General features: G+C 42.3%; 1 protein-coding gene and 1 pseudogene across 1 annotated transcript in view; one reads left to right on the top strand and one right to left on the bottom strand.

Moving 5' to 3' along the window:
- Positions 1–18,855, bottom strand: part of LOC147109903 (cell adhesion molecule CEACAM3-like) — a 218,609-nt pseudogene that overhangs the window by 51,222 nt on the left and 148,532 nt on the right.
- LOC147109905 (cell adhesion molecule CEACAM6-like) overlaps positions 1–18,855 on the top strand; it is a 37,803-nt gene that overhangs the window by 18,852 nt on the left and 96 nt on the right. Inside the window, exons 3-7 of the mRNA XM_086004147.1 lie at positions 14,328–14,585; positions 15,746–15,866; positions 16,530–16,585; positions 18,170–18,234; positions 18,725–18,766. Coding sequence (XP_085860273.1) covers positions 14,328–14,585; positions 15,746–15,866; positions 16,530–16,585; positions 18,170–18,234; positions 18,725–18,766 — 542 coding nt within the window. The remainder of the gene's footprint in view (positions 1–14,327; positions 14,586–15,745; positions 15,867–16,529; positions 16,586–18,169; positions 18,235–18,724; positions 18,767–18,855) is intronic.

The following is an 18,855-nucleotide window of genomic DNA, read 5'->3' as shown; positions in this document are numbered from 1 at the left end:
GAGGCCAGAGTAGTGAACCGCCTTCTTGAGCCGCTGCAGTCCGTAGTGCTTTTAGGGAGGGAGGTCCAGGATTTTGACCCAGTGACGATAAAAGAACAGCAATATACTTGCAAGTCATGATGGTGTGTAACTTGGAGTGGACCTTGGAGATGGTGTTGTTCCCATGTGCCTGCTGCCCTTGTCCCTTTAGACGGTAGAGGTCGCGTGTTTGGGAGGTGCTGTCGAAGAAACCTTGGCGAGGAGATGCAGAGACACCTTGTAAATGGTACTCACTGCAGCTATGGTGCGCCGTTGGTGGAGGGAGTGAATGTTTAAGGTGGTGGATGGGGAGTCAATCAATGGGTAGCTTTCTTCTGCATGGTTTCGAGATTCTTGAGTGTCGTTGGAGCTGCACTCATCCAGGCAAGTGAAAGGTCTTCCATCACACTCCTGACTTGTGCCTTGTAGCTGGTGGATAGGGTCTGGGGAGTCAGAAGGTGAGACAGTCGACGCTGAATACCCAGCCTCTGAACTGCTCTTGTAGCCACTTTATTTACGTGGCTGCTTCAGTTATGTTTCTGGTCATTGGTGACTCCCCCAGGATGTTGATGGTGGGGGATTTGGTAAGCTTATCCTGTTGAATTTCAAGGACGGTGGTTAGACTCTCTCTTTGTACAGCAAGTAAATTAATTGCAATGGGAAACTACAGGGTCGAAATGGGAGACTGTAAAAAGGGATTGCAGATAATATAAAATGAATTGGTAAGTGTTTTATTGCAGAGTATAAATGTAGATAAGTAACAGAGCCTGATAGCAGACAGTCTAGGCAAAGAAATGACATGAGAGAGGAGTGACTGGATCACATATATTGGGAAGAGTTACCTTTCGCTTAAAACAGAGGCCTTGAATGTGCTGTCAGCAGTGAAGTGAAGGCTTTCGCTGCTGGCCCCGAAGGATGCTCCACACACGGATCTCACAATCCTTGTGTCGGGAACTTCCGGTCTTCCGATCTTGAATTCAATTCAACGGAACTTAATGGGAATCCCCTTGAGGGAACTGCTGCGACCTAAAGCAGCCAATGAAAAGGCAGAATTCACACTGACAGCGAACAAGGAAGTGAGTAAGCTCTTAAAATTCTAACCTTTTAAAATGGTTGGAGAGAGCAAAAGAAAGATTGAGGCTCTCACGTGGGGAAAAGGGAACCCTAAATTAAAGAAGCAGAAACTTAATAACATAAACTTGTTGAAATGTTTCTTTAAAAAGTTATGTTTTATTAAAATGGCTAAATTCCACACTGCACACAATTAACATTATTTTTTCATGCCGTTAACCTCTGTTTAGCAGACAATACTCCGTTAAAATCCCAGTTACACTTAAACCCTTTGGCCTAGAAATTCATTAAGGCGCTGCCAGCTTTGCGCCCAGTTAACGCCTAAAGAGTGATTTTGCGCCAGAAATGAGTTTGCGCAGATATTCAGCACAGCGGTATTGGCGGCGGTAGCCGTTAGCGCTGCGCCGGCACCGATGACGTCATCGGTGTGCGCAGTGCCCCGGTTCCGCCCCGGAACCGGCCCAATCCCCATAATTAGTTGCGGCCGCCTCCTCCGAAGCGGCCGCAAACAGCGACCAGAAAACGTGGCCGTCCTGCTGCCTTAGTGGGGCGCTTTAAAGCGGAAGGTGCGGCCGGCCACTTTCTCGCCGGCCGCCTGCCCGCACCTCCTTCCCCGGCCTCCTCCACCCACCCCCCGCGGCATTGCCGGCTGCTTTCCACGAGCCCAGCACTTCTCCGTGGTGCCGGGCTCATTTGCCGGCACTATCCAGCGGCGATCTCCCCGTTGCAGGCAGCTCCCCCTTAAGAGAAGGAGGAGGCCTGCAGTACCGCAGCCTGCCGCTCCGCAGCGGCTGGCGCAGCGGCGCCAAGAGTGCTGATATTCAGTGTCAGTGCCCCAAGCGGAGGCGGGCACACCCTGGTATAGCGCCCGGTTCTGAATTGGGGCGCTAACAATGAACATCTGACGATCGCTATAGGCTTCCCGCCCAGCGCTAACTTTTGGGCGCTAGCCAGCTGTCGGGGCCATAGTGAATTTCTAGGCCTTTGCGTCTAACTTTTGGTTGGGAAATTAACAAACATATTTACTATGGAAGAACCGAAGTTTTCATCAGTTTCAATGATTTACGAGATTTCACTGATTGCCGGCTCTTTGGGTGTGGGGGTGGGGACACAGCACAGCCAGTCTCGGAACTGTCATTGACAGACCGCATGCAGCAAGTCCTGAAGTTGCGGTCAGTTTCAAAGGCAGTATGAAAGCGTACTTTCTTATCAACCGCAAATTCAGGGCCATAGAAACCCTGTTGCACAATAAATATGTGACGATTGCGTGTACATTTGAAAGAGTTAACTTTCAAAGTTTTTCTTGTGATCTCTGCAGAGCATGTTAGATTAACGGAATGCTCTGATACATCAAGATCATAAAGTCATTCAGGGAAGCCTGCCATGGTGAGATAAGAAGTTGAGAAAGTCCAGTTTACACAACCTCTTCCACAGCACCAATGGCCACGACGTCTGGACTTCCTTCTGACTAACCGCCTTCCAACCGTTAAATTGTAGAAAGGAATTGGCAGCTATTATGTTCTGCAGAGGCATTTAGAGAAAGACTCTGTGCGACCTAGGATTTGGGGACATTGACAGAAGCTGTTTTTCGAAAAGAAAACGCAATTTAACTAAGGCCCGCTGGCTGCAATCCAGACCATGCTTTGTGGAGAGGGTCATTTTACATAGAATTATACTGATGCATGGATACATACTTGAAGGGTGAGATTTGCAGGTCTATGGGCAAAGTGCAGGGGAAAGGGACTAATCGGATTGATCTTTCAATGAACCAGCAATGGAACGTTCCACCGAATGGCATTCTGTGCTGCATAGCTCTATGATTCCATAAGTAAAATGGAATTTATAGCATGGAAACAATTAATAGTTTCCCTGGAAAATCAGAAGAAAGACTTGCGTTTATGTAGGGCCTTTCACTACCTCTGAGCGCCCAAAAAGGCTTTACAGCCAATGAAGTACTTTTGAAGTGTATTCACTGTTGGAATATATGAAACGCAGCAGCATATTTGCACACTGAAAGCAATGTTATAATGGCCATATATTCTGTTTTAATAACGTGATTGAGGGATAACTATTGATCAGGACATCGGGGACAACTCCCCTGCACGTCTTTGAAATAGTTTCATCCTTGCTGACAAGCCGAGAGACAGTTTGTTGCCTTGGTTTAACATCTCAACTGAAAGATGGCAACAAAGACAGAGCCTCACTCTCTCAGTACTGCACTGGAGTGCCAGCCTAGAAGTTTGTGCTCAAGTCTCTGGAGTGGGCCTTGAACCCACAATCTTCTCACACAGAGGTATGAATGCTACCAACTGAGCCACGGTTGAGGCAAGTGCGTTATCCGCTTCTTCTACTGTTTAGACTGACACAATGTAATTATTCACCAAGTCTGCTGTTTCCATTTTTTTTCATTTGCAATGTTGCCCGAAACTCTTTTTAAAGGAATGTTACTTGCCACTTATCAGCACAAGCCTGGATGTTGTCCAGGTCTTGCTGCATGCGGGCATGGATTGCTTCACTCTCTGTAACAAGGAACTGAACGGGTCTTTGCTAAAGCAGCTGAAATCGCCCCAGGACCCTGCCCTGAAGAACTATTGCCAGGAGTCCTGAGCGACGTCTAGAGGGGCTACTCCTTGTCACCCAGTAACTTGCCTGTGACCTGATGGCCTGGTTGGAAGAAACGCCGAACTGAGGACTGGATAAAATATAGATCATGAGTGCTACCAGAAACAAAGCAGAGCCCTTCATAACCCGCTGCCTATGGTCATAAGCAAGCTGCTCATTCAGGGAGTGGAACCCTTTCCTTTTGAGAAAGATGGCAGGCTGATGCATTTAGAATGCAGTTGCAGGGAAAATGTGATGTTCAGCGACAGCATTCCCAATCATTAAGGCTTCACTCATCCCCTCACTGCCCAAGCATGGCTAACCTATTCTCCTTTTCATTACTCCCCTTTCTACCACCCTCTCACTCCCATCACTACCTCTACTTCTTCCTTGTTGAATACTGTATCCTCCCCACGCTTGTTCCACTTTCATTTACCTTACTTTTAAATCTCCATTCACTCCGCAACACCCACTAGCTTTCACAAAGTTGGTTGGTGTGGGGCCAGAGCCTTTCACTCTCAAACCATTTTCCTCTTCTCCTCACCCTACTGCCCCTTTCTATCTGTTATTCTCACAAAACGTATTATTTGCTTTCCAAACTGAACTTTTAAAAAGGTCAGATTGAATCAGGAGATGCATTCTATCTGCCTTTCTCTCGATTTGTATCTGCTCTCTCTATCGCATGTTTGAGCATTTCGCATCAGGCTTTTCTGTCAACGAAACATAGATGAGAAAACTTTCTAGCTTCAAAATGAAAAACTTTTGAAACTTTAATATTAATTTGAGGGAAGATTCTCTCTCTCTCTCTAACACACACACAACACTAATTCCCAGTATAATGTTTTTTGATACAATACAATTCAAAAGCTACCACCGGTTATGGAATTAGTAATCATGTTTTGTCACTCCAACACAGGCAGGCTCACTGATAGCCTATGTTTAACTCACTCAATATAAACATTATCTTAATAAGCCTTTTTCAGTTTGTCATCCAGTTTTTCTTCAAATTAGTTGAGCATTAACTGCTGCAAGATAAAGGAAAATATTCCTTTAGTACAGCTGACTGAACTATGCTGATGCATCCTGGGAGATTCGATACCAGAGAGCGAACAATCCGTATTCAACTCGCAAGATCACAACGTTTGACAAAAATGTAAGCCCAAGGCTACGCTTTTTAGAGATGTGAAGGAATTTTGAGTAAAATGTTGAATGAAGGTGCAAAAAGAAAAAATGGATAAATTCACGTTATCTCAAAATGCATGACTTTTTAAAATGTTTAATCCTGTATCTTAGACTTTGAACATTTCACTGACTGAGAAAAATGCTGATTAAAATTTTCAGGCCATTTTTTACCCCAGAAGTCATCTTGAGCGATTTGTGGGCAATTACTGATCAGATAGTTCAGTAATATGGTGCCGAATTTACATAGGCAATTTCCATTATGAATGTGAGGGTGGGAAGTTATAATGGTAAAAACGTTGATACTGAAGTGTGACAGAACGAGTACCAATAGAAAGTAAGGTTTTGTAAAAAGGGAGCACATGAGAAAGTAAGATTTTCTTTTCTAATAAGGTGCCGATATCAAATTATTATATACAATGAAGGACAAAATCTTCAGCATTAAAACAGATACTGAATTGTGCTTATGCCCTTGTCCAATTCTACCCCACCCTCCAACCTTGCTTCACCTGAACTCAGCAATGCCGTGGGAGACCGGCTAGTTTCAACAACAACAACTTGTATTTATATAGCGCCTTTAACGTAATTAAACGTCCCAAGGCGCTTCACAGAAATATTTTGTCAAAAAGATTTGACACAGATCCACATAAGGATAAGTTACGGCAGGTGACCTAAAGCTTGGTCAAAGTGGTAGGTTTTTAGGAGCGTCTTAAACGAGGAAGGAGTGTTAGCGAGGTGGACAGGTTTAGGCAGGGAAGTCCAGAGCTTAGGCCCTTGGCAACAGATGGCATGGCCGCCAACGGTTGAGTGATTATAATCAGGGATTCACAAGACAGCAGAATTTGAGAAGTGCAGATATCACATGGGGCTGTGGGGCTGAAGGAGATTACAGGGATAGGAAGGGGCGAGGCCATGGAGGGATTTGAAAACAAGGATGATCATTTTGAAATCGAGGAGCTGCTTAACCGGGAGCCAATGTAGGTCAGCGAGCACAGAGGTGATGGATGAACTGGACTTGGTGCGAGTTAGGACACTGGCAGCCGAGTTTGGGATTATCTCAAGTTTACGTAGGGTGGAATGTGGGAGGCCAGCCAGGATTGCGTTGGAATAGTCAAGTCTAGTTACACGTTAAATAGTGAAAATTTAGATAAATGAATCTATTGTATTTTCTCGATAGCCTCTCACTTCAGATTCTGCAAACTACCAGGAGTTACCAACTCTCCTAAACTTTGGGGATCTTTTTACTCCATCTCTCTGCTAAATGATCACTGTTGCGAAGAACTTGATACCTCTGAAGGGACAGGAAAACTGCATATCGGAAATAGTAGCATCAAATGTTTATAAATTCGCAGCAGGCCCGTCAGTGTCTGAAAAATAATCAGAGAATCATACAGCAGAGAAGGGGACCATTCGGCCGGTCTCCTTGAAAGATCTATCTAACTAGTCCCACTCCTGATCTTTCAACATAGCCCTGGATTTTGTTCCCTGTTCAGGTATTGCACCAATCCCTTTTGAAGGTTATCATTGAATCTGCTTCAACTTACCATTGCGGCAGTGCATTCCAGATCATAAAAGAACGAATAATTCTTAATTTCTGAGCAAAGGTCTGCACACTTGAAGTTAACCAGGCACTTCCGCCCATTTCCTGTATATTGCCAAAAATTTCCATTAATATGTAACATTTAGATTGGAGTCGGTGGAAAGAGGTTCCAGTGACGTGAACATCACTCCGTCCAATCAGCATTGCCGCTTTAGTAAATGACTCAACTGATCTGTTCTGTACACCAGGAAGAGCGTGTCAGTCACCGAGTGTAACAGGGACTGGCGCTGCTCTCTCAGGATGGTGACACTGCCACTTACCGCGGTAGCTGTTTGCTTATTTATGTCTGCGGGTGAGGATGACTTTCTCGTCTCATTTCTTTTTAATGATTACAGAAACAAGACCGAAAGCGATTGTCATATAAAATCAAATTAAAATACAAGAGATGACGTTATTATCACATTAGAAAAGCATATATTGTGTCGAGTTTGAGTGATTCGCTTTACTTCTTCCTCAATGTGATCTTGTTTCCTCAGCTGAGCTCCAGGCTTTTACTATACATATAGAAAACAGTCGGATAAACGTGACCGTCGGAAGCAACGCATTTTTTTCAGTGCGGCCGTCAGCTGAGGTGAGGAGAGGGAGCTGGGACTTCGGGCCGACAAATATCGCTTTGTGGAGAGATACAGAGGATGATCCAAGTAATGAATACAGAACACGAGCTGAGTTATTCCTCCCGAACGGATCGCTCCTGCTGAAGTCAGTGACAGCTTCGGACAGTGGAGAGTACACTGTTAACATGATTCCAAACACCGGGACTCAAGCAACAGCAACCATCACTCTGCTTGTACTTGGTAAGTGAAAGCTTTATTTGAGAAGAGAATTGTTTCTAAACGATTTTAATTGTTTTCATGTCACAAGTCATTCATCACGAGGTACATAAACAGTTTCGAGGCAAAACTAAAATAGAGTAAACTCTACAACCAGTATCACTATCGCCGTGCCACAATCTAGCTAATAAGCTGTTTGCTGTCCATTTTTTAATATCGAAATGCTGATTAATATAGACGAGTAACGAGCATTCTTATCCTACAATGTTACTTTACCAGAAATGAAGTGAGTTCGCTGTCACCCCACAGTGTTACCCACCAAAATCTGTTCTTACACGCAACTAGAAAGTGCTGCAAACGCACAGTAGATCAATCAGCACCTTAAACAAAAGCAGGCGGTAATGTTTCACTTGGCATTGTTGCAAAGCGAGGGACATATTTTGCGCATAATCGGTTTAATTGGCCGATTTCTCTGGAACTAAACAGTTGCAAATATGGATTGTGCAACATTTTGCTGCAGATGTTTCAATGCCGGATGAAGTTAAAAGCGGAACATAGAATCACATTGGATCTTTCATAAAGCAACTAAGCTGAAAAGCCACTTCGCGCATAAAAACTGATGAAAACATCTGTAAAACCTCTGTGGATCGTGCAACATTTGTGGGCAGCGATTCATGGAAATTCCCATGCAGCCACAATAACCCCGCTGTCTCCACAAGGAAGCTTATTAGTCAGGCGACTTTCATCAATAAGCAGTTTAAGCAATAACTTCCTTACCAGAGAGTCGTGGGAATGTGGGAGTCGTTACCACAAGGAGTAGTTGAGGCCAATAGCATAGTTACATTTAAGAGGAAGCTAGATAGCCACATGAGGGAGAAAGGGATAGAAGGATATGTTGAGGGGGTGAGATGAAGAAGAGTGGGAGGAGGCTCATGTGGAGCGTAAACAGAAACATTGACCAGTTTGGCCGAATGGCCTGTTTCTGTGCTGTACATTCGATGTAAGTTACATATGTAATATGTAACGTTCTTTTGTTTGCCTCCGATTGGCTGATTGTACCGAATTATTTAGTTCCAGCCTGACTTTCTTTCTCACAGCTGCAGTGGAACAAACGGGGGCAGTGAGCAGGACCACTTGGCATTGGACAAATACAAAACACAATATATAAATATTGTGCTTTTAGCATTTGGACACCTGGTCCAACACATAGAAACATAGAAGATAGGAGCAGGAGTAGGCCATTCGGCCCCTCGAGCCCGCTCCGCCATTCAATGAGATCATGGCTGATCATCCAAATTAAGTACCCGGTCCCTGCTTTCTCCCCATACCCTTTGATCCCTTTAGCCATAAGAAATATATCCAACTCCTTCTTGAATATATTTAATGTATTGGCCTCTACTGCCTTCTGTGGTAGAGAATTCCACAGGTTCACATCTCTCTGAGTGAAGAAATTCCTCCTAATTTCTGTCCTAAATGGCCTACCCCTTATCCTTAGACTGTGACCCCTGGTTCTGGACTCCCCGACCATCGGGAACATCCTTCCTGCATCTAGTCTGTCCAGTCCTGTCAGAATTTTATAAGTTTCAATGAGATCCCCGCTCAATCTTCTAAACTCCAGCGAGTACTAGCCCAATCGACCCAATCTCTCCTCATACGTCATTCCTGCCATCCCAGGTATCCGCCTGGTGAATCTTCGCTGAACTCCTTCCATGGCAAGAACATCCTTCCTCAGATAAGATGACAAACACTTCATACAATACTTAAGATGTGGTCTCACCAGGGCCCTGTACAACTGCAGCAAGACATCCTTGTTCCTGTACTCAAACACTCTCGCTACGAAGGCCAACATACCATTTGCCTTCTTAACTGCCTGCTGCACTTGCATGCTTACCTTCAGCGACTGGAGCACAAGGACACCCAGGTCTCGTTGCACTTCCCCTTCTCCCAATCTATTGCCATTCAGATAATAATCTGCCTTCCTGTTTTTGCCACCAAAGTGGATAACCTCACATTTATCCACGTTATCTTGCATCTGCCATGCTTCTGCCAAATCACCCAACCTGTCCAAATCATCCTCTAGTTTCTCGGCATCCTCCTCACAGCACACACGCCCACCCAGCTTTTTGTTGTCTGCAAATTTGGAGATATTACATCAAGTTCCCTTGTCTGGATCATTAATATATATTGTGAATAGCTGGGGTCCAAGGACCGATCCCTGCGGTGCCCCACTATTCACTGCCTGCCATTCGGAAAAAGACCCGTTTATTCCAAATCTTTGCTTTTGGTCTGCCAACCGGTTCTCTATCCAAGCCAATACCTTGCCCCCAATCCCATGTGCCTTAACTATACACGCTAATCTTTATGCACGACCTTATCGAAAGCGTTCTGAAATCCAAATACACCACATCCACTGGTTCTCCCTTACCTATTCTACCAGTTACATCCTCAAAAAATTCCAGTGGATTAGTCAAGCATGATTTACCTTTTGTAAATCCATGTTGACTATGTCCGATCCTGTCACTCTTTTCCAAGTGCTCTGCTATTACATCTTTTATAATGGACATCCTGCATTTTCCCGACTAGCGATGTCAGGCTTACCGGATTATATGCCATTCTATAAATATGATCCATTGCTATTCTATTTTGGGCACCTGCTATATTCTAACCAATGTTCGATAAATAATTAGCGCAATGTTCAGGATGTTTGCAGGACATTTTCCTGTTGTACAATGTGTGAATCTTGAGTTGCACCTTCGTCTTTCTGCTTTGTTTGCAATATGCAATGGCATGCAGTTGATGAAACTTCCCAAATAGATCTGGAGGTGTCTGTGGTGAGGTGTCTGTCATTCTCGATGAGCGGTTGTGTCCAGCTTTGGTCTCCTTACCTAAGGAAGGATATACTTGCCATTGACGGAGTGCAACAAAGTTGCACTAGACTGGTTCCTGTGATGCGGGCATTGTCCTATGAGGAGAGATTGAGTAGACTAGGCCTGTATTCTCCAGAGTTTAGAAGAATCAGAGGTGATCTCATTGAAATATACAACATTCTTACAGGGCTTGACATGGTAGATGCATGGATGATGTTTCCGTTTGCTGCGGAGCCTAGAACCAGGGGTCACAGATTGAGAATAAGGTGTTGGTCATTTAGGACTGAGATGAGGAGAAATGTCTTCACTCAGTGGGTGGTGAATCTTTGGAATTCTCTAACTCAGAGGGCTGTGGAAGATCAGTCGTTGAGTATATTCAAGGCAGTGATTGATACATTTTTGAATATTAAGGGAATAAAGGGATATGGGGATAGTGCAGGAAAGTTGAGATGCAGTAGAAGAGCAGCCATGATCTTATTGAATGGCGGAACAGACACGAAGGTCCAAATGGCCTACTCCTGCTCCTACTTGTTATGTTCTTATGTTATGTAATTCATTGCAGTGCTTTGTAATGGGAATCCCATCGCAGAGCTGCTGTGGCTTCAACAAGCTGTCTAAACAGGCAATCGCTTTGAAGAATACTTACAAGCAGCAAACCTGGAAATGAAAATCAACTTTTAGCTGCACTTTTAATAAATGTTACTGAGAGTGGAAGAACGAGTGGGACTTTCACATGGGGATAAGGTAAATGCTGAAATACCTTGAAGAAATTAAAATATATAAATAGTTTGAAATAAAGTGGAATTTTTATACTAATGGAAAATTTTTGAAAATCTGCTGATGCAAAACTTAGTTTTAAGGGCCATAATGATTGTTTAACCATCAATATACTGCTAAAATATCAATTGCACCTATTCCAACAAAGCAGACGATTTAATGGGGCACACAACAGCGATATGAATGTGGAGAATCCTAATACACTGATTGACAGATATGGTGGGTGGGTGGTGCACAGCGCACCAGTGTCGGACAGTGAATGACTGACCGCAACTTCAGGATTTCTGCGTTTAGATGTGCATGTGCTAAATCCTGAACTTGCAGTCAGATTCAGAGGAGTAATGATGACGAAAGATAAAAGTTCACCATCATAACACACCAAAAATTCCAGATCAATATATTTCTTTTGAATAACAGATGCATTACACCATTTAGTGCACAATGTATTTTACCTGTGCAAGGGTGAAGCTATGTTTAACCATGCCTGTGCCTTTAAGCCTAGAAAGGTTGGTTGTTATTGATTGGCGATCCAGAAATTAACGTATAATTAATTGTTGTTGGTGAGGGAAGCAAGTTTGCTGATTGGTAAGTGGTTGTGAATCTCCCAGTCCAGCTCACAAGAAACCAGGATTAAATAACTACCTGTCTTTCTCTCTTTGCATATATTTTGAGGCTTTGAGACGTTTATTTATGGCTGATAAACATTATGTCGAGAATTTTGTTTATCTGTCTGTCTACCTAACTATCAATCTTCCCATCTGCCTCCATGTCTAACTATTTTCTCCATTGACGGGATGTGGGCGTCGCTTGCAAGGCCAGCATTTATTGCCCATCCCTAATTGCTCTTGAGAAGGTGGTGATGGGCCATCTTCTAATCAGCTGCAGTCCGTGTGTTGAAGGTATTCCCACAGTGCTGTTTGGAGGGAGTTCCACAACTTTGACCAAGCGAAGATGAAGGAACGGCCATATATTTCCAAATCAGGATAATGTGTAACTTCGAGGGGAGCTTGGGGTTGGTAGTGTTCCTATGCACCTGCTGTCCTTGTCTTTCTAGTTGGTAGGAGCTGTCGAAGAAGCCTTGGCAAGTTATATATTTTAGATTGTACACACTGCAGCCACAGTACGCCGGTGGTGGAGGGAGTGAATATTTAAGGTGGTGGACGGGGTGTCAATCCAGCAATTGCTTTTCCTGGATGGTATCGAGCTTCTTGACTGTTGTTTGAGCTGCTCTCATCCGGACACGTGGAGAGTATTCCATCACACTCCTGACTTGTGCATTGTTGATGGTGGGAAGTCTTTGGGCAGGCAGCAGGTGAGTCATTTGCTGCAGAATTCCCAGGCACTGGACTGCTCTTATAGCCACAGCATTTATGTGGCTGATCCAGTTAATCTTAAGTTCAATGCTGACCCCATGGTGGGAAGTGAGTGATGGTAATGCTGTTGAATATTAAGGAGAATATGGTTCGACTCTCTATTGTTTGAGATGGTCATTGTCTGGCACTTATGTGGTATGAATATTAATTGAGACTTATCAGGCCAAGCCTGACTAGTCTAAGTCTTGCGGCATGTGGGCACAGACTGCTTCATTATCTGAGGAGTTGGGAATGGAACTGAACACAGCACAATCATAAGAGAACATCCCAACTTCTGACCTTCTACCATTGATGAAGCAGCTGAAGATGCTTGGGCCGAGGACAATGCCCTGATTAACTGCTGCAGCAATAACCTGGGGCTAAGATTATTGGCCTCCATCAAGCACAACCTTCTTCCATCATGGTAAGTATAACTCGAGCCAATGCAGATTTACACCCGATTACCATTGAATTCAATTTTACTTGGGCTCATTGATGCCACACTCGGACAAATAGTGTCTTTATTTCAAGGGCAGTCAATCTCAGCTCACCTCTGGGAGTCAGCTCTTTTGTCTGTGTTTAGACCAAGACTGTGCAGAGGTCTGGAGTTAAGTGGTACTTGTGGAATACTATCTGAGAATGGGTGAGTAGTTAATTGGTGAATAATTGCCGCTTGATAGCACTGCTGACTGGATTGGATTTGTCCTTCTTATTGTGGACAGGACATACCTGGTTAATGTTCCATTTTATCAGCTTGATGCCAGTGCTGTAGCTGTACAGGAAAAGCTTGGCTAGAGGTGCAACCACTTCTGGATACACAAGTCTTCACCACTGACGCTGGTATGTTGTCGGTGACCATAGCCCATGCTGTATCAATTGCATTCAGCCGTGTCTTGTTATCACTAATTGTCTATCTATCCTCTCTCTCCGTTCGCTGTCTTTTTCTCTCTCCTTATCCATCAAGAACATGATCTGACAACTGATGAACAGTTGTGTGAGAGATATAATTTCAGAATATCGGAAAGCATTGAATTTTCCAGGTTTTGCCCCCTACTACTTTACGCGGGCCTCCTTCACAATTCATGGAATGAAGAAATTCCTGATATTGGTTCTTAATTTGCCTTTAGCTCTTCGAACCCGTGTACTGTTGTCCTACTCTCAATTTCATTAGAAGTACTTTCTGGATTTATCTTTTCCATAGAATTTATTATTTTCTATACCCAATAAGATCACCTTTTAGAATACTTCTTTTAAGGTGGAAAGTACCAGTCCCTTCATTGATTCTACCATGACTGAGCCCCTTCACTCATTGCTAATCCCTGCTCTGCCTCTGATAGTTAAATGCATCCCTTGTCTCAAGTTTCCAGAACTGCACGCATTACTCAAGGTGTGCTCTGACCAGAGCACTGTACTATGTGGGCATGTCTTTTTCTGGATTGTACTGCATTGTAAAGTCTACAGAAAGCATTCACTTCACATTGTGGTTACTGATATTCAATGAGCTTCAACTCTACTATGATTCCTAGAATGTTTTAAATGCATCCGCATCCTTTTTCATCAGCATTCATGCAGCACATATATCAATCATTGGTGCCTTCGTATGTTCAGTACTTTAAACTAACATTGATATTGCTATTAAATGCACCCCACCTTAAGAAATATGTCAAGGCCTTGCAGAAGTTGCAGAGGAGATTAAGCAGAATGATACCAGAGATGAGAGACTTCACTTACTGGGAGAATCTAGTGTAATTTATATTTAACTTCTCCGTGACGGTAACAGACCGCTCCTGGTACAGGTATATTGTGTATAAGTATAACAGATTTATTAAGCACTTTACATCTAGCACAAAGAAGTAATACTTAATAAGATGATAGTCGCAATCCATTCCTTGGAACCCCAGTAGATAGCCCACCGGGTGACTGCGGCGTGCTCTCTTTTCTCAGGCTTGCTGTGTTCTGTTGACTGAAGTTTCACTTCCTCTGATTTCACGCTGCCTCCATTGTTCAATAGCTGCCAATAACATTAGTTGGTATTAGATATTAGTGAGTAAATTAATGATACAAAAAACACAATTTCTTCAATTTCTTGCAGATGGGCCAGAGAACGTCATTATTGCACCCCTAGGGCCAGTTCGGATAGAACTTGGGAAAGCTCTAAAATTTCATTGTTCTGCCCTATCAGTCCCAGCTGGTGCATATGAATGGTATAATGGACAAAATCTGTTAAAGACAGGACAAACTTACAGCGTTGACTCAGTAAGCTCGAATCATGGTGGGAATTATACTTGTCAGGTTAATAACATCATAACCAAAAAAGACATTAACGCTTCCATACAGGTAACTGTATATGGTAAGTACATACATAATCAAATATGACGTCAAATGTACGTAATTCTTAGGTAGTGCAATCAGAATCATGAACATTTATTATGGCTGTTCGGCCTGTATGACTACTCGATTCACAATGGTGCTAACTAGTCGACCCCCGGAACTAGATTGTATGTCATTATCTTAAATCCACAACCTGCCTACTTTTGGGGCTTCAGTGTCTCTTCTATTTCCCCATACATTTTCAACTGTTTCTTGAACTGTTTATTTCGCTCCCTCTTCGGTGTTATGATTGAATTGCATCATTATCCAATTATCTTCTATATTGTAACAATAATTGACATGAACAATAGGTTATCAACTCCCCTTTTGTGTTTCTAGCATGAAGCCAAGATTTATGCACCCATTACTGGTTTACAGACCAGTGACAACAGTCTTTCACTAGTTACACACCTTTCACAATTTTGAGCACTTCTTTTGTACCTTCTCTTAAACTTCGCTGTTGCAGTGAAAACTATTTAGTTTTTGAGCCCTCATCTCATTCATATCTCCTAATCACTCGCATCCTTGTGAAAGCCAAAACTACACGCAATAATCTACCTATGGCCTGACAGATGTATTATTCAGACTCATCATCACCTCCTTGATTTTTGTATTCAATACACGCATATACATAAAAGACAGAATTCTATTTGTCCTTTTTGCAGAGTTTCTAGTTGTTATCCTGCTTTTAAGTATCGCGCAGCTGCAACACAAAGCACTTAGTTCCTGAATCCCATCAAGAATCTACCATTTATCTCCAATTTTCCATTCAGTTATTGGAACAGATAATAGGGAATTGTGTGTAACAGGTGGTCGCTCCCCAATCGCTGGTTTTTACCATTAGCTAGAGCCGTTCAGGCTAACTCAAAATGTATGGTGGGATCAACGGCATAGTACCTGAACCAGCTTGTCGACCATGGAGTTGCACAGAGTATTTAAAAGGGAGAACATTAATTGTGTAGTGATCAACCATTGGCCTATTGTATTTTTGGCAGCAATTGAAACTTGAAACCAGTCAAACACTATACAACTACAATCTGATCTATGCATTTCTCTCCCAAATACATATTTCTACCGAATTGCAATTGTCTCTGGCGTGTGATGAAACTATTCCTTATTTTGTCTGTTTGCATTTTTCAGATCAAACCAATGGTGACAATAACATAACCAGTGGCTCCATAGCAGGGATAGTGATTGCTGCTCTTATAGTGTGTATGATCAGCGGGATCACTGCATGGTTGGTCAAAAGGAAAGCAGCCGGGTAAATATAGCATTCAGCTGTTACCAACATCTTGAATAGTTTTGTCCAAAGCCCGGTAGATTGAATTAAAGTATGTTTGAAAAAAGTTGTTTCCAAATATTTCTATGTCACACTTCAAATGTATGTTGTGATAAGGCATGTTTCCACTTTTAATATTAACTGATGTTTTCGGATTTATTGGAATCTGCCTCTGCAAACGTCTCATGCTGTAATTACACCCTCCCTCCACTATTGATGCTGCAGTGGCTCAGTTTTGCGTCTCCCAAATCCTCATGCTGCAGTACAGAGAAATATTTAGGCTTCCACCAACTTTAATCTGCTTCCCAAATAGCCCCAAGTTTTAATATTTGACTATAAACAATAATATACATGATAGGTTAAAATAAGGACAAACTGTTAGACTTTGTACTGGTAACCAGAATAATAACTCCATGTCCATATCAAATTATTTGCTCTAGTGGGCTTGACATGAAGTCTTGACTCCTGACGTGGAGATCCACTTGTGTGCATGAAATTTCTTGTTTCCGGTCAGAAAAACAGTTTTCATTAATAATTGGTTCTGAATAATTAGAATTGCTGTTGCAGATCATATTTAATGAATGATTGCAATAAAATATCATTCTGAAAGTTCACATTTTGGTCTGTTGCACAACATTTATTTAGGATGGATGACAGAATGCAGGGACAAAATGCTGCGAACATTAATTCAACCGTAAACAGTAAGTGAAATACTTCAGCCTTTCCACGCTGCTGTGCCAATGCAGGTTTTAACAGTTCTTCTTGATATCAAAGTAATTTCACTAAGCACATATAAAGATTTTGAAGCGTTATGCTTGAACCTAAATGAAGAGAAGTTAATGCAACGGCCCCTGTTGCGTGCTTTGCAAATGAAGTAATTGCATAGCATGCTTAATGCTAGTTTGGAAAAAAAATACATAGGATTACATAGACTATACAGGATAGAAAACGGCCATTCGATCCAACCAGTCCGTGCTGGCGTTTACGCTCCACTCGAGCTTCCTCCCTGCCTTCCTTATCTAATTCTATCAGCAAAAAACACTTTTCCCTTCTCGCTCATATGTTTCTCTAGCATCCCCTTTAAAGACATAAGCACATGTTTAGCACAACGTTCTGTTTAACATAACTCTTTCAACACATGACTAAGATGCGAATGGTGAAAGGAAACAAACCTATACGCAAATTACATCTCAATGAAAATCGTTTAAGTTGCAATCTCTGTTTCTGGCTTCATTTTCATGTGATGGTCTCAGCATGCAGAGATTTGTATGTTGCTTATACCAGCTCAGGAGCTCATGGGATTTTATAGAGATACACAATGGACAAAGAGATGAAAATTTTCCTGAAGCTAAAACATCTATTTTGTTTTCACATTGGGTGTTCCCTTTGTAATGTCAGTCAGCTCGACTAACACTAAAATTATGAAGAGTTGGGGCTAAGTTTGTCCTTCTGCCTTAGCGTAAAAGGGTGATATTTGGATTTATATGGAGAAATGTAAAAAGAGTTTCCAAATTGAATTCACTCATTTTACTTCATCGCTCCAAGATAAAATTCCTCCCAATAAATGGTGGGCTCCAACTGCACCATTTCATCCTAAAATAGAATTTATATCCCAGCTGACTTTAATTTGATAAGCACAGAATCCACACAAAAAAAGTAAAAGAAGAATATTAAATAAAGTTGCAACTCCTTACAATATCTTATTCCATTTGCATCTAGAATTGTTCATTGATATGGAATGATGTCAATTGCTTGAAGGGGTTGGTGAGGAGGTTTGATAGAATGGTACCAGGGATATGGGACTTCGGTTCCGTGGAGACGCTAGAAAAGCTGGGATTGTTTTTCTTTGAGCTGAGAAGGCTAAGGGAAGATTTGATATGGGTGTTCAAAATCATCAAGAATTTTTCTAGAGAGAATATGGAGAAACTGTTCCAGTGGTAGAAGGTTCAATAACCAGAGGACAAAGATTCAGGCTTCTTGTCGAATGATAAATCTGCCCAATGAGATTTTTTAATGCAGTGAGTAGTTATGACCTGGAATACACTGCCTGAAGGGATGGTGGAAGCAGATTCAATAGTAACTTTCGAAAGGGAATTGGATAAATAGTTGATGGGGAAAAAAATGACAGTGCTCTAGGAAAAGGGTGGCAGAATTGGAATAATTGGATAACATGCTCAAACAGCTGCTACAGACACGATGGGCCGAATGGCTTCCTTCTGTGCTGTATCATTCTATGATTCTATTATTGTATTTTTAAGCTGATTACATGTTTGATATTGCCACAGACATCTCCGCTACAGTCGGTGAGAACTCAGCAGGGACCTATGAAAATATTCCAAGAAAGCAAAAGGCTGGTACATTTCTATTAATATTCTACTATATGGGTGAGCTCAGTAAACTACAGGGAATCTATTCTTGTTTACAACCATCGAAGTCAGGGTTCCTGCAGCAGCAGTATACTGGAGTCACATATGACCAGAACAGTGTGGGGGGTGGCAGGCGATCTCGCCTCAGTGCATTAGTGGACCAGTTGGGGTTTTACGACAGTCCAAATATGTATCTGGTGTAGATAGAACATTGGGGTGAATTTTCAATTTTACAACAAAAGCAAAAATCGGGCTGAGCATAAAATGGGCATTCGATTAACTTGTTCCAACTGGAGTTAAAATTGAAAAATCACAGCCTGCAATTTCGTTTCTGGGATGGATAATGTAAGCAAACTCTTCTAACTTTTACTTCGGTATATGTGGTGTTGGATTTAACCATTAATTCAGAAGCAACTATAAGGGATTCTTCGTGTAAATGTTTACATTTCTTTTCATCCAATTGCTTTTGTACAGGAGAGTGCTCCGAAACCACTTGATGAAAACTCCACTTACATGGTAAGGCAATTACTTTGTTCATTCCTTCAAAACATTCACTTTCCGTTTTTAAAAATGTAATTTCAATTCTCTTTTGCTGCGCTCCATAT

Source organism: Somniosus microcephalus, chromosome 12 (assembly GCF_052327205.1).
Source record: "Somniosus microcephalus isolate GS21.2 chromosome 12, FLI_Smic_1.0, whole genome shotgun sequence".
Classification (NCBI taxonomy): Eukaryota; Metazoa; Chordata; class Chondrichthyes; order Squaliformes; family Somniosidae; genus Somniosus; species Somniosus microcephalus.
This window is presented reverse-complemented; position numbering and strand designations above follow the sequence as displayed.